The sequence below is a fragment of the Magnolia sinica genome, chromosome 10 (assembly GCF_029962835.1).
Source record: "Magnolia sinica isolate HGM2019 chromosome 10, MsV1, whole genome shotgun sequence".
In the NCBI taxonomy this organism is placed as follows: domain Eukaryota; kingdom Viridiplantae; phylum Streptophyta; class Magnoliopsida; order Magnoliales; family Magnoliaceae; genus Magnolia; species Magnolia sinica.
Window position 1 is genome coordinate 4,702,314 of NC_080582.1, and position 26,473 is coordinate 4,728,786.

The following is a 26,473-nucleotide window of genomic DNA, read 5'->3' on the forward strand; positions in this document are numbered from 1 at the left end:
TACTAAAAACGGCTGCAAAAATGATTTTCAGAAAACACTTTCCGGATCAAAGAGAAGAAGAGGCCCACCTTCCCAGAACAGATACAGAGTTTAAGAGCCTGTAATGGCATCCTAGCATAGAGCCATTCTCACATTTCCACTGCAAAGTGCAAGCAGCTTTGTCCAAGCAACTGCCGAGAGAGATCATGCACAAAACACAGTGACACCCGCTCTGGAGGAGCATGCGACACAACACAAGATTATGCACAAAACACAGTGACACCCGCTCTGGAGGAGCATGCGACACAACACAAGGTTATGCACAATACACATGATAGAATAGACCATTCTGCAAAAATGTATCTCAAGTAGGAAGATCCCACCCACCAACCTTGAGGTCCCCATCTCCATTTACAATCAATTCCGCGCATCCATTAACAGAGAGGGCCATCGAATCAATGGTCTACATCACTGAACCATGGTCCACACAAATAACCTGAAAACCCAAGAACACCATGCAATATCTTGGGGTGAGAATCCACAATTGGCATCAGAAAAATGAAGATTTCGCATAAACACAAGCAAATCCTTTGGACAGGAGCTATAGAGACTGCCGTAGGGTTAAGTTTTCGAATTGAGTTCACAAAACAATGTCTAACAAAAGTGGAGCTTGTGCTGATCATTAGAAAAATATAAACTAGTCAAAGTCTCACTTTAAGACAGAAATCTGCAGAGTACTTGTATTGAAGCATGCAATTGAAACAAGAACTTCTTAATTTTCATTCTTACCACATATTAGCTACGGTTAAAAAGAGAACTTGCATAGTTTTAATTTTACCATGTCTTTTCTTGAATTCATCTGCTGCTGCTTCATTTCCCTGTTCACGAATCTTCTCCTGGCTGCTGCTGCGGCTGCTGCCACATCTGAACATACAGATTTTGATCCACAACAGGTTTGCCCATGACCTGAGGGCCAGGCTGTGGCGACATGTAGTAGTAAGGAATAGCATCGGCAGGACCCCCAACTGAACCAGCCCCACCCCTTGGGAGGGCCCCAAGCACCTCATCCTTCAGCTCCTCCCTCGGCACAATGTCAACCAGGAAGTCAAAGATGTCCGTCCGTGTGATCGCAGCAGCGATGTCATTCTTCTGCAGCGTCCGCCTCTTGTTCTCTTCTGTGTGATTCCATGAACGCAGTGTCAGTTCCAGGATGAACATCTCGCACGCCTTGGCAAACACAACTGGAGCTTCAGCCGATATCATCCGCACATCTTCATCAGCCTTCATGATCTTCTTGATCCTAGCCAGCGGCAGGCTGTGGTTTTTGAAGTCATTCACCTGTTCAATCTCCTGGTACTGGTTGTTCCAGAACATTTGGAGCTGCTGCTGCAGCTGCTGTTGCTGCTGCTGCTGTATGTGCTGATAAGCAAGCTGATGTTGCGCAAGCTGGGCTGGGGAAGCAGCATAAGCAGTCGACTGGCCAGGGGACTGAATGGATCCAACAGGTGCAGCGACTGTACCAGGAGGAGCAGCCCCAATCATCTGGGTAGCTTGATATGGAGCAGTGACATATTGTACCTGGGCCACGCCAGTAACAACCCCCATGACTGGGGGCTGCCCATGTCCTTGCTCATCCATTCTCACGCACAATCACAAAGGTAGGCCCTGCATGTAGGACAAGAACAAAAGCACATCCATTAACAGGATTCCTTCTAGGTCCACCTTAGTACACAAAGGTAGACGAATCGGTGTACATTCATTCCGCTCAAAATGGGGAAATCATAACAAGTACAACTCTTTGAAGTGTTTTCAGGCAACTAGAGGTTTAATCTCACTGTTAATGCACCTTGTATGTCCACAATGGTGTGGTCTCTTTAGGGCCCAATAGGACAACAAGATACTTAGCTTGCATTTGGAATGTTTGAGGAAGTCCCAAAATCTTATGATCGCCATAAGATTAAAAGGTCCAAAAGTGGATTTATTGTTTTAAGGTGTCCAAAGACGGTGACGCTAAGTAACATGGGGCACGACATTGTCATAAATATCTATGCAGGAAATGACGAAAAAATAGCAATTACATCATTAGTGAACAAGAAGAAACTATTGGTGTCAAAGTAGTCAAAACACCCCCCAGCCAATGCTACAAAGTCCTGGGGAGAAAGGGCTGGTTAGATATAAATGCATGTAAATGATGGTATATAAGTAATGATCATTTTGGTATTTACAGCAATAAAGATGTTGACAAGCAAGGATCCTGAAAAGAGACAAACTTTGGGCCCCACCATGATATATGTATTTTATCCACGCCATCCATTCATTTTGTCAAATCATTTTAGGGCACGAGCCGAAAGATTAGACAGATCCAAAGTCCAAGTGGACCACACCATAGAAAACGGTGGGGATTGAAGTCCTACCATTCCAAACTCCAAGTGGACCACACCATAGAAAACAGTGGGGATTGAACTCCTACCATTGAAAACTTCTTGGGGACTATAGAAGTTTTCAATCTGCCTCATCTTTCGGCTCATGCCCGAAAAATGATCTGAAAAAAATGAATGGATGGCGTGGATGTAGCACATACATCATGGTGGGGCCCACCTATTACAAGGTTGAGTTTTGCTTGATTTTCGAGGTGAAATTCCCACTTTAAACCAAACAGCAAGCATTTGTCATAATTACCCATTTACCACCATTCACATGCATTTACAACTAACCAAACAGACCCTAGGAAAAAGCCATATGTATCCTCTAGTACATGGTAAAAGAAAATCAGAAAAGCTAAAGCTATTTCCACGAGATTTGAGTGAATCTCAGGACACGGGCCAGCATGACTGAAATCTGCAAGTAGGCCACATGTATACTATCAATAAACACCATTAGTGATTTTCTAAATGTCCATTTTCCTCATATTAGTGGGGGCCCATATGGTGAGTCAAATGTCCAGATTTATGGGCAAAGGCATGTCCATAGTCAGCCCACCTAATAATCATCACAGATCTAGCACACGGGTTCTTTTTCTCCTTTTTTGTTCTTATTAAGTCCCCAGATAAAGGGGCCCATGGCTACAAGAACTAACAAACAATAGAGAAATTATAACCAGTAGCACAAAGGCTAATTGTAGAATATACCATTAGGTTACGGCTATCTCCTCATCCTCAATCATAGTATCCCCAAGTCCCTAAGAAGCATCTCCTTGTGTAATTCGTAAATTCTTCCCTTGTCAAAACCACTAGAGAAGCCTTCACTGAAGGCTTGATGCTTCCCTGAGGTGTCTCCTTGATATCAAAGATCTGTATATTTCTCTCCATCCACATGCACCATCTTCGTCAAAATTGAGCCTTTCTGGGGGATGATTGTGCTCTTTCTCCATCCACAAAAACCATAAAATAGCAAAGATCTAACCCCCAAAAGAAGTTAACCAGTCATCTTTAGAGCCTGTTCGGATTGCGAATTACATATGTACTGTAAATGTGCAATGATTACAAATTCCTTTACCCATCTCCTGAAAACTAGAAATTTGACTGACAGTTCCCCTGTTTGGTTGATCATGGTAAAATCATAATGATGGCGCTTTTACATTACTTCAAGGTCAAATCGTAGAGAAACATACACTGATGTGCATGTTCGTATAGGATATTCCCACTACAATGCAATGTAAAATTGTAATGATTACAAAAGACATACCTTTCTCTTAATACATCATCATTTGACCAACGAATCGCATGCTTAAACAATCGTGTTAAATTTGTAATGACAGCAGTACATTACTTATGTAATTCACAATCCACACAGGCCCTTTAAAAAAAATGTTTTCTGGCTTTGAATTTGTACAAAGGGCATTATTGGATCGTAAATGTTGATCCAACATTTACAGGTCCCTGCTGTGGATGAACCATGCCCTGAAAATCTCACCAATGGGAAGATCCTGGTGATCCCATCTTTGGCCATTTTTCAATGCTGCAATCTTTTTCTAAGTGATCCTAGGAGATATTTAAGCATGGGCCATCATCGGGGTTCTGTTAGATCGATGGTTTGGAGAATCTGGACTGATAAACCATGGACCCCATTTATATGGACTCAAGACCTGAGAAACATTATAGAAAGAAAGCTTATAGTCTACTGATGTGTTAGGGTGTCTATGTAAACATAGCCCTGATGCTTTAACATGGCTACTACATACTTGACAGTCCCTTATAGTCTACTGATGTGTTAGGGCGTCTATGTATACATAGCACTGATGCTTTAACATGGCTACTACATACTTAACAGTCCCATGTTTCGGAGATCCAGACCATTGATCTACTGGGAACTGTAGATGGACAATGTCTTAAAAGTTATCCAGTTCAGAAGATCTTAGTCATCCAATCTTTGGGACTTTTCCAGTAGCATCCTTTCTGCTCTTAAGCTTATATCAGTGTTCGAAATATCGGTATCGCGCAATGTATCGCACCCTTGGGATACAGATACGTATCGGTCATCGCACGGGATATATCGTTTGTATCGCGTAATTTATCGCACTTTTTGGGAAACATGGAGAAACATTGGGAAAATGGTTGAATTTTTCAATGAAACTTCAGAGATTATTGAAAAAGACCATAATACACACTTTTAAATCATAAAGTTTCAAAAAAGAAGTGTACATAATAGAGTTCCTTTGTATAGGGTCCTAAGCTATGCGTTGTCCGATTGAACAAAGACAACTATATTCAGTATCAACCCCGTCCATCCATTTTTCCATATCATTTCAGGACATTATCCAAAAAATAAAACAGATCTAATAATCAGGTAGACCATACCATAGGAAACAATGGTGATTGACAATTAGTGGGCCACAAAAGTTTTGGATCAAGCTAATAATAGTTTTTTCTCTTCATTCAAACCATAAAATTATTTGGTAAAGTGGATGGACGGAGTGGATAAAATACATAAATTATAGTGGGCCCACAAAGTTTACAAAGTACACTGCTCACTGGGGGATCCACTTCTGTGAGACCCGACCCGAGTTCGCATGTGTGCATGTGTGTGTGTGTATGCATGTCGTTTATTTTGGTCCTGCGGTCCTACCAGTCAAATTCCTACAACCCGCAACGCCTGGATAGTGTTTGCAGCCATCCTTGAGTTCAGTCACGTACACCCAACTTGGTTTGACCCAAGACCTATGCCATTGCGACCGCATCGTCACCGCGGTTCCAACGCCGTGTCTCATGCGTAAATCCGACGTATCCATCAAAAGTTGTAGACCGCGCATTATTTGAACCATTGATTACATTTTTGTGGAACCCACTTGGCTTGCACAAATTCTAGTGCATGTGTGTGTATGCATCTCGTTTATTTTGGTCCCGCGGTCCTACCGGTCAAATTCCTACAACCAGTGACCCCTGGATAGTGTTTGCAGTCATCCTTGAGTTTGGTCACGTAGACCCGACTCGGATTGACCCAAGACCTATGCCATTACAACCGCATCGTCGCCGCGGTTCCAACGCCGCGTCTCGTGCATAAATTCGACGTCCATCAAAAGTTGTAGGCCGCACTTTATTTGGACCATTGATTGCATTTTTGTGGGACCCACTTAGCTTGCACAAATTCCCATTCAAATCCATGACATCATTATCTAGAGGACCTAACCCCTATAGCTACCCTAGGCTCTAGCTCCTAGACCCCTAGCATATAGGAATCTCCTCCTAAACTCATCATCAGTTTCTCTTGCCAAGGCAAGCATGCCTCCACTTTTTTAGAAATTTCATCATTACCCTCATGCTCTCCCTTCTCTCTTTTCTTTTCATTTTCTCTTCTCCCCTTGCTAGAACCTCCAAAACGTCCCACCTTGCTAGAATTTCCAGCAACTTCCCTTCCATCTCCCTACTCATCTAACCATCTACTTTCAATCTTGACCCTTCATCCATGATCCTTGGAGCCTAAAGAGTCCAATACAACAAGAATCTTGAAGATCCAAGCAAGATGGGTGCTCTTAGACTCTCTTTCATCTCATCCTTAGGAGCTTGTGGGACCCATCAAGTGATGATGGAGGTCCCTCATGTCTCCATGATTGAGGCCAATGGCCCATTTCCTTGCATGCATGTTCCATGGATGGGGCCATTCTCCATGGACCCCATCATGGCATTTTATTTTGATGCATGTCTTGTAGGGGTCATCTAGACCATAGATTTTGGTGGGTGAAGGCATTCCCACCATATAATTGATCCCTAGCTCCATGCATGTGCTAGATTTAGTTTGTATGTGATTTAATGGATGATATGAGTGTGTAGTGATGGAGGGAGGACCTTCATAATTGTGGAGGCCCTCTCTTGTGGCCGGATTTTATTTTTCCATTATTTTATTTTTGATTCCCTGATGTGTGTGGCCCACTTAGTGGCCCTGGAATATCCAGACCGTCCAAGCAAGGTGGACGCCCCTTGCTGTCCATTCTATGGACGTTGGCGTCCCACTTGCTCCATTTTGGATGCATGCAATGAGTTTTATGAAGGGGGTATGGCCTAGATGTTTGTGGGGCCCACTAAGGTGGACCATAACACAAATTTTGTGGGGTATTTACCCCTCTACTCAGTGGTTATGTTCAGTTATTTTCAGACATACCTTGTTGTCCAGAAAGAAATTCTAGACTGTTTTTGGGTTTTTTTGGCATGGGTTCTCGACTGATTTGAGGGATGTTTTACCCCCATCATTAGATTATTTCTGGAGGTGTGGACCCCACCTAGAAGTATGATAAATTTCACCTTCATCCATCCCTGTTTGATCGCACAAAGGAGTGGGCCAAGGAGGGTGGATAGTCCAGATTTTCTAGACTGTCCAGCCACTCTGCTTGATGTACAAACATAATTATCAGTTTGTTTCTGAAATGGTGGGCCACCTTTGTGGACCCCACCTTGTGGTATACTTGTACAGGGATGTTGGCCTTGTAATTTCCCAAATTTTGGCAGACCTAGGTCCACTCTAATGGGGCACAAAAGTAAGGGGCAGCAGCTTTGTTTCAGCAGGAATTATTTCTAGACATTGTTGTCCATAATTTGTATGAATTAAATAAAATACTTCTACCACTTCAAAAATTCTAAAATTTTGTAGGGGGATGGCCCATCTATAGTAGGACACACCAACAAAATTTCAGGGCCAATGGACACCTGTACAAAGCATGGCAAAAGCTGAATCGGCCCACTATATTGTGGCGTCTAGAACAGGCAGAATCTCAGGACAGATTGTTTCCTTAAAATGAATTAAAATATTTCTAGTTGTCCAAAAATCCTGAAATTTTGCAGAGAGATGGCCCACTCATGGCAGGACCCACCTACAAATTTTTGGGGCCAATGGACCCCTGTGCACACCGTGGCAACAGTCGGACTAGCCCACCACGTTGGGACATTCAGGTCAGTCCGATTTTCTGGACAGATTGTTTTATTTAAATTAATTAAAATATTTATAGATGTTTAAAAATCCTGAAATTTTTTGGGGGTGTGGCCCACCCATGGAAGTGTCACCCTGCAAAATTTCAAACCCAACGAACATTTGGGCTAACCGTGCTGCAGCCGGGAGTGGCCCACCAGGCAGGGACGCCTAGCCTGGGGCGTCCAGCCTACTTCGTGGGCCCACCTTGATGTGTTGTATATCCCACCATCCATCCATGTGGGGTCCTTAGGGGATTGATCATCCTTCCCTTTTTTTTGTACTCAATTGGGGCCCATTGGGTAGATTTTTGGGCCAGATACCCCGTGCCCATAGAGTTGCCTACACATGGGACATCCCTGCCTTAGGCTACTGTTAGGCCTGCATTCCAACGGCCTGCCCACCTGATATATGTGTTGCATATCCTCTCTCATCTGGTGGGGCCCACAGTGATGTGTGTGGGCCATCAGGGATTAAATATACTAAGAAATACTTTTATTGTTGGACTCCAACCAACCCAGGAATTTGGGTGGGCTGGAATTTGGCAATGGGCCCAATGTTGCCACCCATAAATGAATTGGGGCAGCATGGCCCACCAGATGTGGGGAGGACTTAGATCAGTTATCTTACCATTTCTCTACAGCATTTGGGGTGTGATTAGGTCCCAGCTAAGGCCCACCCAAGTTGAGTTTTATTGGAATGTTGCGTGTGATTAGTTAACTAATTCCTTAGGCCTTGTGGACTAGATCCTTTTAGTAGGCCTACTGACCTTTGGGCCTATACTTTCCCACCTACTGTGATGGGCTTAGGGGCAATAATATGCAAGAAGTTGGGCCCTCGGCCACCCACTAAAATTGACCCTATACTTGGGCCAAAAAGTGAGGCCCAACTCAATTGTGTTGAATGTGAAAATTGCCCATGTAGATGAACTACTGGGCTGCCCATGAAGCCCATCACAACATATGGGTTTATGACCTTTATGGTTGGGCCCAAACCTCACTTGAGGGCCCACTACATGGCCTATGAATTGGGCTTGGAGTATTGCCCATAAGACCATACATTGCTTAGGCCTTAGACCTTACATTATATGCATAAGAGGGCTACCTTTTGGAACCCAGTTGAGGTTGGATGTCCTCCTTGGTGGCCCTAAGATAGGCCCATAGAGGCCCTTATAGGTGGTTGAAGGCCAACCATGGGCCTAGATAGGACCATTCCTCCTTAGAATTTTGACTCTTTTGGCTTGTGGGCTATCCCAAAGTACTGGGCCCCCACTAGAGGATTTTTCTTCTCCTTAGAACTCATGTCTATGTGCCTAGACCTTAACCCTCCTTAGGACGGAGGATTCCGTATTTCACAGGTAGTACACTTACATTTTTGCGACCCATATGCATCATCTGTATGAATTGATTGCATTGTGTGGTGGTCATTGAAGGATGAAGTTTCTCCCCTTGTGCACATTATGTGCCTACAGCTAGTGCATGATCTGTTTGTGTGACTCATGCATTGGCATCGCATTTCATGATGATACCGCCCTTGCTTCATTGGGGCCTTGCCTTCACAGGGACATTCGTCGATGGCCATATGTGTGGACACCGGAAATGTTACTTGAGCATACCGGGTGCATAGGATGCCATGGGTGAAATTCCCAAAACTTTCATGGTACTAAGGATCTGCTCCAACGCCGTGACCAAGTGAAAATTATGAACGCACGAGAGCCTTATACCGTTAGGTCGCGACTCCCACTGTCATGTACTTGGTTGGATAGGGGTGTGGCCTTACCTGCCTGGTGTGAGGAGGCATTGCTAGGCTAAGTTTGACCAGCTCGTAAATGGGTCCGCTACCGTCAGGCGTAGCTGGTGATTGGCTGTCCACAGGCAGGTAGTGAGGTCTCTTACGCTCATTTGACTGTGCGGGGTCCGTAGAGCGGCAGTCATTCTGTAGTGTAATGGACCCCAGTGATTTCCTTATTATTGGAAATGTACTTGACATATGGTTTGGATATGAGCAGTAACATTACTTGCATCGCATTAGCATTGGCTGTGTAAGCCTCTTCGTGCATTGCCTTGATATGGCGTCCAGTACTCATCGCATCGTATTCACGAGAAGCCTTGGTAAGGCTAGTGATATTCTCATTGAGCATATTTCCTTCCCTGTACCTCCTGCTATTTTTCTATGCACCATTATCACACACTTTCACTACCCTCTAAGCTTCTATAAGCTTATGCACGATTAATGCGTGCAGGAGACTCTAGGCAGGCGTCGTAGCGGCAGAGCGTGGAGTAGAGACCTTAAGGATTTCAGTGCTGCTGACTTCTCCCTCTTTTCCCATTATCTTATGTATGTCCCTTTGGACCTGATGTAAGCTTGTAAAAGTTCAAATTCTTAGTGGATTTTGTAATGTGTCCCTTGTTATTCTCAGATGTACTTTTTGTAATCTTGGGTATGCTCGTATTGGAATGATTATACTCTCATTGAAATCCTCCTTGTAGGATCCCAAGATCGGAACCTGCCTCAGGAACCGAGAATGGGGTACTATGGAGGCTGTTGCGGTCAGAACCGGTCATCGGGTTCCTTGTGAGTCCGATTACCGAGTCTGGGGCGTGACAGGAGTTAGTATCAGATATATGTGTTGCATATCCTCTCTCATCTGGTGGGGCCCACACCTCCAGAAATAATCTAATAATGGGGGTAAAACATCCCTCAAATCAGTCCAGAATCCATGCCAAAAACAGTCCAGAATTTTTTTGGACAGCAAGGTATGTCTGAAAATAACTGAACATAACCACTGAGTAAAGGGGTAAATACCCCACAAAATTTGTGTTATGGTCCACCTTAGTGGGCCCCACAAACATCCAGGCCATACTCCCTTCATAAAACTCATTGCATGCATCCAAAATGGAGCAAGTGGGATGCCAACGTCCATAGAATGGACAGCAAGGGGCGTCCACCTTGCTTGGACGGTCTAGATATTCTAGGGCCACTAAGTGGGTCACACACATCAGGGAATCAAAAATAAAATAATGGAAAAATAAAATCCGGCCACAAGAGAGGGCCTCTACCACTATTGAGGTCCTCCCTTCATCACCACACACTCATATCATCCATTAAATCACATACAAACTAGATCTAGCACATGCATGGAGCTAGGGATCAATCATATGGTGGGAATGCTTTCTCCCACCAAAATCTATAGTCTAGATGACCCCTACAAAACATGCATCAAAATAAAATGCCATGATGGGGTCCATGGAGAATGGCCCCATCCATGGAACATGCATGCAAGGAAATAGGCCATTGGCCTCAATCATGGAGACATGAGGGACCTCCATCATCACTTGATGGGTCCCACAAGCTCCTAAGGATGAGATGAAAGAGAGTCTACGAGCACCCACATTGCTTGGAACTTCAAGATGCTTGTTGCATTGGACTCTTTAGGCTCCAAGGATCATGGATGAAGGGTCAAGATTGAAAGTAGAGGGTTAGATGAGGAGGGAGATGGAAGGGAAGTTGCTGGAAATTCTAGCAAGGTGAGACGTTTTGGAGGTTCTAGCAAGGGGAGAAGAGAAAATGAAAAGAAAAGAGAGAAGGGAGAGCATAAGGGTAATGATGAAATTTCTAAAAAAGTGGAGGCATGCTTGCCTTGGCAAGAGAAACTCATGATGAGTTTGGGAGGAGATTCCTATGTGCTAGGGGTCTAGGAGCTAGAGCCTATACTAGCTATAGGGGTTAGGCCATCTAGGTAATGATGTCATGGATTTGCATGGAAATTTGTGCAAGCCAAGTAAATCCCACCAAAATGCAATCAATGGTCCAAATAAAGTGCGGCCTACAACTTTTGATGGACACATCGAATTTACGCATGAGACACGGCATTGGAACCGCGGCGACGATGCGGTCGCAATGGCATAGGTCTTGGGTCAATCCGAGTCGGGTCTACGTGACCGAACTCAAGGATGACCGCAAACACTATCCAGGGGTCACGGGTCGCCGGAATTTAGAATTTGACCGCCAGAATTTGATGAGTGAGGGTTTCGTTGTTTTCACCGATACCTTCAGAGTTGGCTTGGGTGCTGTACTAATGCAGCACAGGAAGCCAGTGACGTATGCCTCATGTCAACTCAAGGTACACAAGCTGAACTACCCCACCCATGATTTGGAGCTTGTAGCATTCGTCTTCGTACTAAAGGTGTGGAGGCATTATCTATATGGGGTCAAGTTCGAGCTCTTCTCGAATCATAAGAGCTTGAAGTATCTATTTTTACAGTCTGAGTTGAACTTGCATCAAAGGCGATGTATGAAACTATTGAAGGACTATGATTTTGATCTTCAGTACCAGCCGGGCAAAGCAAACGTGGTGGTGGATGCACTCAGCCGTCAGCCACGAGGCCTGGTGACACATATGATGGTTCGACAGTGGCAGATGCTCGAGGATGTTTCAGAGTATGACTTTAAGTTCAGTCTACAGTCTTCCATTGTTCAGCTTTCGAGCTTGTCGATTCAACCCTCTTTTGTGGTTAGGGTGATCAAAGCTCAACAAACGGAAGAGTCACTTTAGGAGTACCGGGCAGAAGTCGCATCTGTGGAGCAGTCAGACTGGCAGATTCGTTCCGATGGTGGATTACACTTCAAAGGCCGATTGTGTGTCCCAGACGTGTCAGAGTTGCGTCGTGATCTGATGACCGAGGCACACAGATCAAGACTTACTATTCACCCAGGTTCCACAAAGATGTATCGTGATATGAGGAGGCAGTACTTCTGGCAGGGGATGAAGTGCCAGATTACTAGTTTTATGGCCGAATGTGACACATGCCAGCGTGTCAAGGCCGATCACCAAAGACCCCATGGTCCCTTGCAGTCGTTGAGCGTCCCAGAGTGGAAGTGGGAGCACGTATCGATGGACTTCATCGCAGGTTTGCTGAGGACTCAGCGCGGTCACAATACCATCTAGGTTATCGTCGATCGTCTGACGAAGTCGGCTCAATTCATTCCAATACGTGCTTCCTGGTCTATGGACCGGTTGGCGAGGATATTCATTGAGGAGATAGTGAGACTGCACGGCATCCCACTTTTGATCGTTTCAGACCAAGACTCCAGATTTACGTCTCAATTTTAGAGGAGTTTTTAGCAGGCGTTGGGGGTCACTTTGCATCTTAGCACCGCCTATCATCCACAAACGGATGGACAGACCGAAAGGGTCAACCATATCCTTGAGGATATGCTCAAGGCTCGTGTGATCGATTTTGCGGGCAGTTGGGATGAGCATATGCGCCTCGCCAAGTTCGCATACAACAACAGCTATCAGGCGACTATCAGCATGGCTCCTTTTAAGGCACTTTATGGTAGATCGTGCAGATCTCCTAGTTGTTGGACCAAGGTAGGAGAGCATCATCTCTTAGGTCCCGAGCTTGTGCAGCAGACATCAGAGGCTATTGATGTTATCAGGCAGAGGATGCGCATAACTCAGAGCCGGCAGAAGAGTTTTGTTGATCGTCGGCGTCGACCCCTCGAGTTCGCAGTCGGGGACATGGTATATCTCAAGGTCTCGCCTATAAAGGGCGTGGTTCGTTTAGGTGTAAAAGGTAAGCTCGCCCCGAGGTTTATTGGACCTTTTGAGATTACCGAGCGCATAGGCGCTGTGGCCTATAGGCTTGCCTTATCTTCTGAGTTGTCCGCGATTCACAACGTGTTCCATGTTTCTATGTTGCGGAAATGTGAGTCGGACACTATTTCTGTGATTGATTGGCAGCCACTTGAGGTCCGTGAGGATGCTTCCTATATTGAGCAGTCGATTCGTATTCTTGATCGGAAGGAGCAGGTCCCTTGGTGAAGGTGCAATGGAGTCATCATTCGGAGGCCGAAGCGTCTTGGGAACACGAGGCCGAGATTAGAGAACATTATCCTCATATATTCGATGCTTGATTGCTTGTATTTCTTACATTGCCTTTTCTTGTGTTTGATGATTGAGGTATATATATGATGATGTTTATGCATTTTGTTGTTCCGGTTTTTTCAATTTCGAGGACAAAATTTCTTTGTTGGTAGGGAGGATTGTGAGACTTGACCCGAGCTCACATGTGCATGTATGTGTATGCATCTCGTTTATTTTGGTCCCACGGTCCTGCCAGTCAAATTCCGGCGACCTGCGACCCCTGGATAGTGTTTGCGGTCATTCTTAAGTTCAGTCACGTAAACCCGACTTGGATTGACCCAAGACCTATGCCATTGCAACCGCATCATCGCCGCGTCTCACACGTAAATCTGGCGTGTCCATTAAAAGTTTTAGGCCACACATTATTTGAACCATTGATTACATTTTTGTGGGACCCACTTGGCTTGCACAAATTCTCATGCAAATCTATGACATCATTACCTAGAGGGCCTAACCCCTATAACTAGCCTAGGCACTAGCTCCTAGACCCCTAGCACATAGGAATCTCCTCCCAAACTCATCATCAGTTTCTCTTGCTAAGGCAAGCATGCCTCCACTTTTCTAGAAATTTCATCATTACCCTCATGCTACATCTCTCTCCCTTCTCTCTTTTCTTTTCATTTTCTCTTATCCCCTTACTAGAACCTCCAAAACATCCCACCTTGCTAGAATTTCCAGCAACTTCCCTTCCATCTCCCTCCTCATATAACCTTCTACTTTCAATCTTGACCCTTCATCCATGATCCTTGGAGCCTAAGGAGTCTAAAGCAACAAGAATCTTAAAGATCCAAGCAAGGTGGGTGCTCTTAAATTCTCTTTCATCTCATCCTTTGGAGCTTGTGGGACCCATCAAGTGATAATGGAGGTCCCTCATGTCTCCATGATTAAGGCCAATGGCCCATTTCCTTACATGCATGTTCCATGGATGGGGCCATTCTCCATGGACCCCATCATGGCATTTTCTTTTGATGCATGTCTTGTAGGGGTCATCTAGACCATAGATTTTGGTGGGAGAAGGCATTCCCACCGTATGATTGATTCCTAGCTCCATGCATGTGCTAGATCTAGTTTGTATGTGATTTAATGGATGGTATGAGTATGTGGTGATGAAGGGAGGACCTCAATAGTGGCGGAGGCCCTCTCTTGTGGCTGGATTTTATTTTCCATTATTTTATTCTTGATTCTCGATGTGTGTGGCCCACTTAGTGGCTCTGGAATAAACAGACCGTCCAAGCAAGGAGGACGCCCCTTGTTGTCCATTCTATGGACGTTGACGTCCCATTTGCTCCATTTTGGATACATGCAATGAAGTTTATTAAGGGAGTATGGCCTGGATGTTTGTGGGGCCCACTAAGGTGGACCATAACACAAATTTTGTAGGGTATTTCCCCCTTTACTCAGTAGTTATGTTCAGTTATTTTCAGACATACTTTACTGTCCAAAAAAATTCTAGACTGTTTTTGGATTGTTTTTGGCATGGATTTTGAACTGATTTGAGGGATGTTTTACCCCCATTATTAGATTATTTCTGGAGGTGTCGACCCCACCTAGAAGTATGATGAATTTCACCTTCATCCGTCCCCGTTTGATTACCCAAAAGAGTGGGCCAAGGAGGGTGGATAGTCCAGATTTTCTGGACTGTCCAGCCACTTTGCTTGCTGTACAAACATAATTATTAGTTTGTTTCTGAAATGGTGGGCCACCTTTGTAGACCCCACCTTGTGGTATACTTGTACAGGGATGTTGGCCTTGTAATTTTCCAAATTTTGGCAGACCTGGGTCCACTCTAATGAGGCACAAAAGTCAGGGGCAGCAGCTTTGTTTCAACAGGAATTATTTCTAGACCTTGCTGTTCATAAATTGTATGAATTAAATAAAATACTTCTACCACTTCAAAAATTCTAAAATTTTGTAGCGGGATGGCCCATCTATAGTAGGACACCTACAAAATTTCAGGGCCAATGGACACCTGTACACACCATGACAATAGCTGAACCGGCCCACTATATTGTAGTGTCCAAAACAGGCAGAATCTCAGGACAGATTGTTTTCTTAAAATGAATTAAGATATTTCTAGTTGTCCAAAAATCCTAAAATTTTGCAGAGGGGTGGCCCACTCATGGTAGGACCCACCTACAAATTTTTAAGGCCAATGGACCCCTGTGCACACTGTGGGAAGGGTCGGACTGGTCCACCACGTTGGGACGTCTAGGTCAGTCCGATTTTCTGGACAGATTGTTTTATTTAAATTAATTAAAATATTTATAAATGTCCAAAAATCCTGAAATTTTGTGGCAGTGTGGCCCACCCATGGAAGTGTCACCCTGCAAAATTTCAGACCCAACGGACATTTGAGCTGACCATGGTGCGGCCGGGAATGGCCCACTAGGCAGGGACGCCCAGGCTGGGGCGTCCAGCCTGCTCCATGGGCCCACCTTGATGTGTTGTATATCCCACCATCCATCCATGTGGGGTCCTTAGGGGATTGATTATCCTCCCCTATTTTTTGGTACTCAATTGGGGCCCATTGGGTGGATTTTTGGGCTAGATACCCCGGGCCCATAGTGATGCCTACACATGGGACATCCCTGCCTTAGGCTACTGCTAGGCCTACATTCCAACGGCCAGGCCCACCTGATATGTGTTGCATATCCTCTCTCATCTGGTGGGGCCCACAGTGATGTGTGTGGGCCATCAGGAATTAAATATACTAAGAAATACTTTTATTGTTGGACTCCAACCAACCCAGGAATTTGGGTGGGCTGGAATTTGGCAATGGGCCCAATGTTGCCACCCATAAATGAATTGGGGCAGCATGGCCCACCAGATGTGAGGACTTAGATCAGTTTTCTTACCCTTTCTCTACAACATTTGGAGTGTGATTAGGTCCCAGCTGAGGCCTTGGAATGTTGCGTGTGATTAGTTAACTAATTCCTTAGGCCTTGTGGACTAGATCCTTTTAGTAGGCCCACTGACCTTTGGGCCTATAATCTTCTACCTATTGTGATGGGTTTAAGGGCTACAGTATGCAAGTAGTTGGGCCTTTTGGCTGCCCACTAAATTGACCCTATACTTGGGCTAGGATGTGAGGCCCAACTCGCCTGTGTTAAGTGCAAAATGGCCCATGTGAATAAACTACATGGGTGGCCACCACAATATGTGGACTTATGATGGTTGGGCCAAACCTTGCTTGAGGGCCCACCATACCGTCTATGAGTTGGGCTCGTGTATAGCCCATCAGACCACGTATTGCTTGGGCCTTAGACCTTATTTTATATGCGTGGCGGGCTACCTTTTGGGACCCAGTTGAGGTTGGATGTCCTCCTTGGTGGACCTAAGGTAGGCCCATAAGGCCCTTATAGGTGGTTGAAGGCCCACCTTGGACCTTGTTAGGCCCGTCTCCTCCTTGAGGCTTTATAATTCTCCTAGCTTGTGGGTTATCCCAAAGTATTGAGCCTCCACTAGAGGACTTCGCTTCTCCTTAGTACCTATCTATGTACCTAGACCTTATCCCTCCTTAAGATTAAGGAATACATTCTACAAGTAGCACACTTACATCATTATGACCCATATGCATCATCTGTATGAATTGATTGTATTGTGTGGTGGTCATTAAGGTATGGAGTTTCTCCCCTCGTGCACATTGTGTGTCTGCAGCTAGTGCATGATTTGTATGTGTGACTCATGCATTGGCATCGCATTTCATGATGATACCGCCCTTGCTTCATCAGGGCCTTGCCTCCACAGGAACATTCGTGGATGGCCATATGTGTGGACGCCGGAAATGCTACTTGAGCATACCGGGTGCATAGGATGCCCATAGGTAAAATTCCCAAAACTTCCATGGTACCAAGTATCTGCTCCAACGCCGTGACCAAGTGGAAATTATGAGCGCACGAGGGCTTTATACCGTTAGGCCGCGACTCCCACTGTCATGTAGTCGGTTGGATAGGGGTGTGGCCTTACCTCCCTGGTGTGAGGAGGCATTGCTAAGCTGAGTTTGACCAGCTCGTAAATGGGTCCACTACCGTCAGGCCTAGCTGGTGATTGGTTGTCCACAGGCGGGTAGTGAGGTCTCTTACGCTCGTTTGACTGTGCAGGGTCTGTAGAGCGGCAGTCATTCTGTAGTGTAATGGACTCCGGTGATTTCCTTATCATGGGAAATGTACGTAACATATGATTTAGATATGAGCACTGGCATTACTTGCATCACATTAGCATTGGCTGTGTAAGCCTCTTCATGCATTGCCTTGATATGGCGTCCAGTACTCATCGCATCGTATTCATGATAAGCCTTGGTAAGGCTAGTGATATTCTCATTGAACATGTTTCCTTCCCTGTACCTCCTGCTATTTTTCTGTGCACCATTATCACACACTTTCACCACCAAGTTTCTATAAGCTTATGCACGATTGATGCGTGCAGGAGACTCTAGGCAAGCGTCGTAGCGGCAGAGCGTGGAGTAGAGTTGACCTTGAGGACTCCAGCCTTGCTGACTTTTCTCTCTTTTCTCATTATCATATGTATGTCCCTTTGGACCAGATGTAAGCTTGTAAAAGTTCAAAATCTTAGTGCATTTTGTGATGTTTGCCCCTTGTTATTCTCAAATGTACTTGTATGTCCCTTTGGACCAGATGTATGCTCATATGGAAATCCTCCTTGTAGGATCCCAGGATCGGAACCTGTCAGGAACCGAGAATGGGGTAATATGGAGGCTGTTGCGGTCAGAACGGTCATCAGGTTCCTTGTGAGTCCGGTTACCAAGTCTGGGGCGTAACAACTTCCCACCACACTGGGGTGGGGCGCTAATGTACGCAGATTTCCTGCCAAGTTCCTTCGCTTGAAACCTAGGTGGGGCCCACTGTGATGTTTGTAAGCAATCCACCCCGTCCATTCGTTTTTTGAGATCATTTTAGAACTTGAGAGCAAAAATGAGCAGGATCCAAGACTAAAGTGGGCCGCACTAAAGGAAAAGGTGCGTAGGAAAATTCCTACCGTTGAAACCTCCCTGGGTCGACAGTGATGTTAACATGTCATCCATACCGTTCATAATGTTATTCCTACTCGGATGAATTGAAAATACAAATATTAGTCTGATTCAAAACTTATGTGGCCCCATGAACATTTCAAGTGTGGATGTTCAATCCTCACATTTTTGGCACACTTAGGTATTAGATCCTACTCATTTTTTACCCCATGTCCTAAAATGATCTCACAAAACGGATGGACGGAGTGGATTCTCACAAACATCATAGTAGGCCCCACTAAGGTTTCAAGCGCAGGAAATTCCCGCAGAACGCTTTGGCAGGAAATCCGTATCTAGCGCTGACGCTCCTCGAGCTCAAGTTGTACGAACATTTCAAAGTTACATGGCCCCACAATAATGTATTTATTATATCTAAACCGTTCATGCATTTGGAGAGATCATTTTAGATCATGAACCCAAAAATAAGTCATATCCAAAGCTCAAGTGGACCACACCACAAATAGCAGTGGGGGACTAATTCTCACCATTAATACATTCGTAGGGCCCACCATAACGTTTATTTTCCATCCAATCTGTTAATTAGGTCACACAGACCTAGATGAAGAGGAAAAATAAATATCATATTGATCCAAAACTTCTATGACCCCCAAAAGGGTTTCAATGGTAGACGTTCAATCTACCACTGTTGTTTGCAGTGTGGTCCAGTTGATCTTTGGATCTATCTTATTTTTCGACTCAAGCCTTACGAAGAGCTCGCCAAATGGACGAACGGTCTGGATATAACACATACCTCATGATGGGACCCACAGACCTTGGTGACGTCAACACACCAGTTAGCTCGGTGGTGTGTGGTACTCGATTTCGATAAAAAAAAAAAAAGCTCGAACGACCTTTTTTTTAAGCAGAGAGGGTTCCCCGAAGCCGAAACCTAAAATTTCTCCCAAATCTCATCGTATCGGCGAGGATGTCTCCGGATTTCTCTCCAAAATCGAAGATTTTATTTGGGGTAACCTGGGAACGACGCTTCGATTCGAATGGCCCACGAAATGGAAGCTTCCAATCATGGCGATCTCTTATATAGGTACCGAAATCCACCCTCTAATTTTTTTTTCCCAATTTTTTCAGATGATGACGCTATCCCGAATGATATTTGCGTTTTTAAAAAAAAAAAAAACTTTTTGGTCTCTTTCAAAGGATTTCGTATCATTGGACCGCGATACCGGTAATATCGGCTAATATATTGGCCAATAGTATCGATATTACGAACACTGGCTTATATGTACTGATGAAAGGATTGTGATCTTCCAATCTGGGTAATTTCTGGGGCATTCTCTATCCATAGTGGAGCCGATCAAATCAACAATCTCGATCACCAGTTGATTGGCCTCACTTGTTCAAATTGGCACATGTAAACATTAGCATCCCAATGCATCAGGACAGATTTCTTCCATGCATATCCTCCCCCAAGAATAATGTAATTCCTCCGCTTAGCAAATTTCTATGCATACATGTAAAATCTTCAGTTAGAACTCAATGTTACAGGTTAGTCTTCTTGAAGCCTTTTATTAACGAAATTCACCTATTGCTTTTGCAGAGAAAAGTTGTAGGGTGTGTTTGGTTGCACCAAATATCATGATATTTCATGAAATTAGGTGCAACCAAGCACACCCATAGACTTTTCTCTTCTTTTTATTACAATTTTTGGTGATTGTTAGTAAGGGGGTGTTTGGATTGTAAGGTGCTTAAGCTACTTATGCCTGAAGTAACTTATCTTGATTTCTACTAACAAAACTGAAGTGATTAAGTAACTTGAGTAAAAAAAATGTTACTTACAACTAATTAAGCTGAAGTGATTAACTTTTAAGTAAAAAATGGCACTTATAATTGATCATAAACCAAACCTACTTATCTCAAATAAGTTACTTATCTACTGCTGTAAGTAGAAAATGAAACTTACTTGGTGGTATCCAAACAGGCCCTAAAATTCCATGGGATTCTCATTGTCTATGGAATACCCATGTGTCTCTATGCACATGCTATACATGCATATTGATCTTGACCCTCCAAACTCCGAGTCCAGTGTATACGAACAGTTGACTACACGATCCTAACCATCTAATATCATATATCAGATTTGCACCATGAGCATTTTCTTTCTCCTTCTTTACTATTCGTCGGATTATTGTCCTTTTTCCTCCCTTTTTTATTTTCTTATTACTTCTTCCTCTCGCCATTCTCCTTTTCCTCCCTTTTCCCTATTCTTCTTCTTTATTTCGTTTCCTCTCCTCTCTCATCCACTACAACATTCCATCATTGTATACGAGAGAGTCCATCGGTTGCTTCAGCCCTCATCAACCAAATAACTGTAAAATCTCTTCTTCTTTTTTTGAAAGATACTTTAAAATCATAATATTTTTATATATTTCATATTATATAAAAGAAAATGTATGATACGATTATTCACAGGTATAGGATAATGCATTGAATATAATGAACGTGGCCTTTCTTAACTTCAACATGTTTTACATAATTCATCATTTATGTTTCTTTATGGGTAACTAAGATTTTATTCAAAAAGAGAAGACACCTAGCAAACACAAAAGCCTAACAAGAAAAAAAGAAAAGAGGGCCTCTCAAAAAAAATTAAAAAAACAAGACAACAGCAAAAACATACAATCTCAAGGAACAAACAAACAAGCCTAAAAACAAATAAAACTAAAACACTTGCCTCCTATCCTGGATTGACAAACTGCCCTTCAAAGCACCCTTTTGCACAAGGTTGTCCATCTCTCCATATGCTCCTCTAGGGGAAGGGACACCCTGCGAAGGATGGGAGCATCCTCACTTGGATATCTTTGTTTTCATAGGATCTTGCAGGAGGTTGATGGTCTACAGCTCCCCTTTTATGTCGAAGAGGTCACGACTGTGGTTGATTCAATGGAAGGGTACAAGCCCCAGACTTGGATGGCTTTCCAATTGCCTTCTTTTAGAAATTTTAGGGTTTGGGTTCACGATGATATAATGTGGTTTCTTAATGAATTCAGGAAAAACAGCTGACTACCTTACAGCCACTATTCTGAAGGTTGAAGGAGCTGATTGCTTGAAAGATTTTAGACCAATTAGCCTTATTGGTAGCCCCCTACAAAATTCTAGCCAAAATGCTTGTCTCGCAGTTTAGGTCTCTTCTTGGAAGCGTTATTTTTTAATCTCAAGGTGCCAATGCCTTCATAACAAGCAGGTAGATTTTGGATACGGCCGTAATCGCTCATGAATGTGTGGATTTGAGACACAGGGTCAAGAGGAAGGGGGTTCTGCGTAAGCTAGACACTAAGAAAGCTTATGACCACATAAACTAGGATTTTATAGACTATATGTGAAGTAGGATGAAGTTTGGTATAAAATGGAGGAGCTGGATTCAGAAATGTGTGAATTCGGCTAGATTTTCAGTTCTCATGAGCAAGACTCTTACGAGCTTCAAGGGGTCTAATAATGGGGGATCCCCTATCTCCATTCTTGTTTGTAGTGGTGGTAGGGGCATTGGGAAAAATGTTGGAAATAAGACAGATTTTGGGAATAATCTTTTTGCTTCCTTTTTTGTTAAGAATAGATTTTTGGGGTTAATCACCAGCTTCAAGGTCAAAAATGACAACTTCTAGATATTGCATCTTCAATTTGCAGATGACACTCTTCTCTTTTACGATGTGGTTCCGAAGGACGTTGACAATTTGGGGAAAATCATCACTAGTTTCGAGCTAGTCTCGGGCCTTAAGATTAATATCCTCAAATGCGAGCTTATAGGCATGTGCTTGACAAGGCAAAGGTCAATGATTTCTTGGCTCAAATTGTTGGGTACAAGGCCAGGTCTCTCTTATTTTGGTCTTCCTCCATGTCAGCAACCCTGCCAAGCATCTGTAGGATAAGGTAGTTGAGAAGGTTGAGAGGAAACTTTCAAGATAGGAGAGTCAACTCCTATCCCTTGGGGGGGGGGGGGGGGGGAATTACATTAATTAAAATGGCCCTCTCTAACCTTCCAATTTATTTCCTGTCCCAATGCAAATGCCCATCCGCTACTTACAAAAGGTCATTTTTCAATGATGCTACCATTGAATCATGAACTGATCCTCCTAGGGTCTTTTCTAATGTCCGTAACTTCTCCATCATCAGTAAAATGGACCTTGTTAATTTTGCTCCTTTTTTTTGGGGTGGTCTTGATGATATTGCTGACAGAAGAAAAAGCTTAAAGAACAAATCCTAGAGATTCTTCCATTTGGCACGATACTTTCTGTGGATCGCTAGGGAATTTCTGATGCCATTAGATGGTCAAACCATGAGAATGACATTAAAACAAAAGGCACAACCCATGCATCAAATGACGATCTCAGGTTGCATTTAGCTACTTAAAGTCACACACACATGCAGAGTTAGCAAACCTCTCCATAAGACCTCTTGATACCAAATTCCTGACAAACCCTCTAACAAATCAACCACTTCAGCATGTACTATCATCATATGCTCAAAGGTTCAAAATGTCCAACCTGAAGACCATGTGCAATGAACAAAAAATGTGATCTATTAATCCCTCCACCAGCACATCATGCGCCCACATGCAATCCTAGTATCTATATGAGGAAAAAGAAAAGAAGTCAAACCCATGCACCACATGGCAATCACAGGTTGTGCGTGCATACTCTTAAGTCGAACGCACATGTGGAATTAGCAAAACCTTATCCTCTCCACGATACCTCTTCATAAAGAAGTCCTAGCTGACAAACCCTCCAACAAATCAACCATATCAGCGTAGAATGTCTAGCATCTGCTCAGAGGTTAAAAAGTCCAACCCTGAAGACACAATGTGCAATGAACAAATATGTGATCTATTGATCCCTCATCCAGCACATCGTGCACTTATTTGCAGGCTTATTAATCAGATGGTAGAGATGGTTGCAAGTTAATTTTTGTTCTTTATCAGTCAACAAAATACCTCTGCTTTAAGGGAAATGAGGAACCCCATACCGTAGCAAAGGTGAGGGGACCACAATATTCCTGGTTAAATCTACAAGGATCGACATGAATCTCCCTCCTTTTATCCATCTATTTATGTTTCATCAAAACACTCCCTTCATTTTGCCTTTTCTTTTCTTTTCTTTTCTTTTTTCTGAGAAGGCTCTCCCATGATTTCCCTTTCTCCAAATTCTTCTACCCAATCTACCCCTGGGATGTAAACTTCCTAATAGACAATACTAAAAGAAAATAGGTTGGGTGATTTCTTTTCTTTTTTCAAGGTAACACTACCAGAGATAGAACCCTGGATCACTAACACACACTACACTGTCTCCACCAGCTCATCTGATGAGCAGGAGATTTCATCATCTCTAAAATTTATCTGATGAGTAAGCTTTACAGACTACCACATTCCTATCATTATACAAACCAGAATACACAATGCAAGACGCTTCTTCAGCTGTCATCAACAAAAAATTTTAAATCACATATAGAAAGGAAAAACTTTGGTAAGCCCACACACATGTACAGGTCAGCTAATGCACACACCACCACAAGTGCCAGCATGGAGGACAGGTGCTATTTCCAAGCCATCCATCAGAAGGGTACCACTACGTAGATTCTGTGTCCATAAATCAGGTCGCTACACTAGTACGGTGAGCCACAATTAACTGTACAGTCATGGAAAAAAAAATCAGCAGAAGTTTTCCTACCCACCAACTTAATTCTAATGTCATGACACATCTGCTGAATAGACCACCATTATCTTTGGGCGGTGACATCTACATGCTGAGGTCCACCATCCACTTGACGGATGGCTTGTTACTTCACCTGTCTGGCACGCGGCATATGTGGTGGTGTATGCATTAAAGGACTTGTACACTCATATGGGCTTCATAAAGCTCTAAAAAGAAAATGTATAATGATATTATTCACAGGTATAGGAAAGGGCATTGAATTTGATAAACATAGCTTTTCTTAAACTTTTTTTTCATGAAAGGCTATAGCCTTTCTTAACTTCAACATGTTTTACCTACCTTATCAGTTTTTTATTACTTTTGTATAACCAGAAGTTGTTTGCCAGTTTCTTTTCGGTGATTTCTAATTTCTCCATAGAATCCATTATAGCCATAAGCCTCATCCACAGCTTATGGAAACTCCTTTTTGGGATAGTAACATCAAATCATGAATGATTGTTCTATGGCCTTTTCTGATGATCCTAACTTCTCCATCATGACTAAAGTGAACCTTATTTTTATCTTTATGTAGATTAGTACAGAATTTCTTGACACCATCAAGCAGACAAACCATGTGAATGACATTAAAATTGAAAGCATAACAGTATATGGACTTATTCTCAATTGTCTGCTAGGAAAGAGATGGACACAAAAAGATGAAAGTTAGTATAAGATCCCAGGCCAATCACATTGGTCAGTACTAACATGTTCGGGGGGCCTAATATCATTCATTGAAGTCATTTTCTCTCCAGCGGAAGCAAATGGTATGCCCATAAATTGGCACACTGTTATAGACTACATGTATATTTTCCAACCTGATACTGGTCTAGCCACTAGGCCAATGGGCACATTAAATTGATTGGTTAACATGTCATTTCAATATAGATCTTTCAAGCTAACACTTATAGGTCTCAAGGAAAACATGTTTCCCATGTAGGGAGGCAATATTTTTAAAGCCCTGGCACCAACTGTAGAGGCAGGCTCCCACCTTCCCATGATAAAGATTCCTCTGGAGGGCCCAATAATGAATGAGCCATGCTCTAGAAAATTCCCCTATCAGAAGATCTGGGCCAGACATTGGTGGATTTCTTTTTCACATCAAGCATGGACAACTGGATAAACCATTCAACTAATTGATGAGCCACACCCCAGATATTCCCCCATCAGAATATCTTGGCCAGACACCAGTGAAATTTTACACATCGAATGTGGACAACTGCTGAACCATCCGACTAACAGAGCACTAACAAGACAGCAAAAAAAAAAATGGCAGAAGAGATCTTCACATTATGCTCTATCCATTATAACATCCACCAGATGTAGACTGGAACACCAAAAGGTACCCAGCTATGCAGATGCTTCTCCAAACAAAAAAGAAAAAAAAAAACACTTTTTTTTTCAGATGAGCATCTTCTTTATGGTGCCATGTTCTGACAAAGACATGGGCTCACTGTCAACAATGAATCAAAGCACATCCTGTAGTCTATAACACAAGCAAGATCTCATAAAATCAGACAGAATTTCTACTATTAGATTATTTTTCATTCTCCATTAATAACATTTAAAGCCAAAATTTTCACATGAAGAACTGAACCCAAGGGTACGTACAGTACATAATTCAGTGCAAGTGGGCCTCGTGGTTCATTAATCCAGACCATTTGTGTGCTGGGCCCTACCATGGATGGATCATTCCGTAGAAAAGCTCTCAGAATAGGAGATCCAAGTGGCCAACGATTGGCCCTTTCAGTTGAATGTGGACCATGGCTCATCTCTTCATAGCCCTCAGTTACAGGAAAAAGTGAAAGGGATAGGAACGTCTTATCAAGAACACTATGGGGCATGGTCCATTCATGGTGGGTCCCAACAGACCAACGGTTCGGATCGCTCACAGTGGGCTCCACTTGAACAAATTGACAACCCGACTATACTGTAGATACCCTCGCATCAAGGACCGACATTTATAACCGAATAGTATTTCTCCGACTCGAATCACGCATGCCCAAACAACCGTATTGTACGATAATACAAGGTTCACAAATACCATGATTTCCTCTTCAAACCGTACAAGATCGAAACCAAACAGAAACCATTGCAAAACCTAAGAACTTCAGATCTCCCATCAATCCAAACTATCCAAAACATAAAACCAAGCTAAGAACAAGAAAAATCAAAAGCAAAAGAAAAAAGTAAACATCTCAGAGTAAAAACTGTGAGAGAAAACCATATTTCAGGAAGATCAGATGCAGGAAAAACCGAAAAAAGAGAAGTACGATGGAGAAATTACCTGTCTGTGCTCGAGCTAATGGAAGGAAGGTGGAAAATGCAAGGAATCAAAGAGATCGATGGCGTTTGGAGAGATTCTTTAGGGTTAGGGTTTTCTTCGGAGCCCACGGAACTTCCCGCCGGGAAACAAAGGAGAAAAAGAGGAGTGTGTGAGAAAAGCAG

The 26,473-nt window shown here is 43.4% G+C and overlaps 1 protein-coding gene across 2 annotated transcripts; it reads right to left on the reverse strand.

The window, feature by feature from the left end:
- LOC131257816 (nuclear transcription factor Y subunit C-3-like) lies at window positions 1–26,473 on the reverse strand. Of its 2 annotated transcripts, XM_058258730.1 has the most exons (3): window positions 26,313–26,473; window positions 818–1,644; window positions 1–475 (listed from the first exon to the last, which is right to left on the reverse strand). In XM_058258730.1, the coding sequence occupies exon 2, from the start codon at window positions 1,615–1,617 to the stop codon at window positions 862–864; it is 756 nt and encodes a 251-aa protein (XP_058114713.1). In that variant the 5' UTR covers window positions 1,618–1,644; window positions 26,313–26,473; the 3' UTR covers window positions 1–475; window positions 818–861. The 2 variants fall into 2 exon arrangements, with proteins under 2 accessions (XP_058114713.1, XP_058114712.1); XM_058258729.1 differs by lacking the exon at window positions 1–475 and having other exon boundaries at window positions 552–1,644.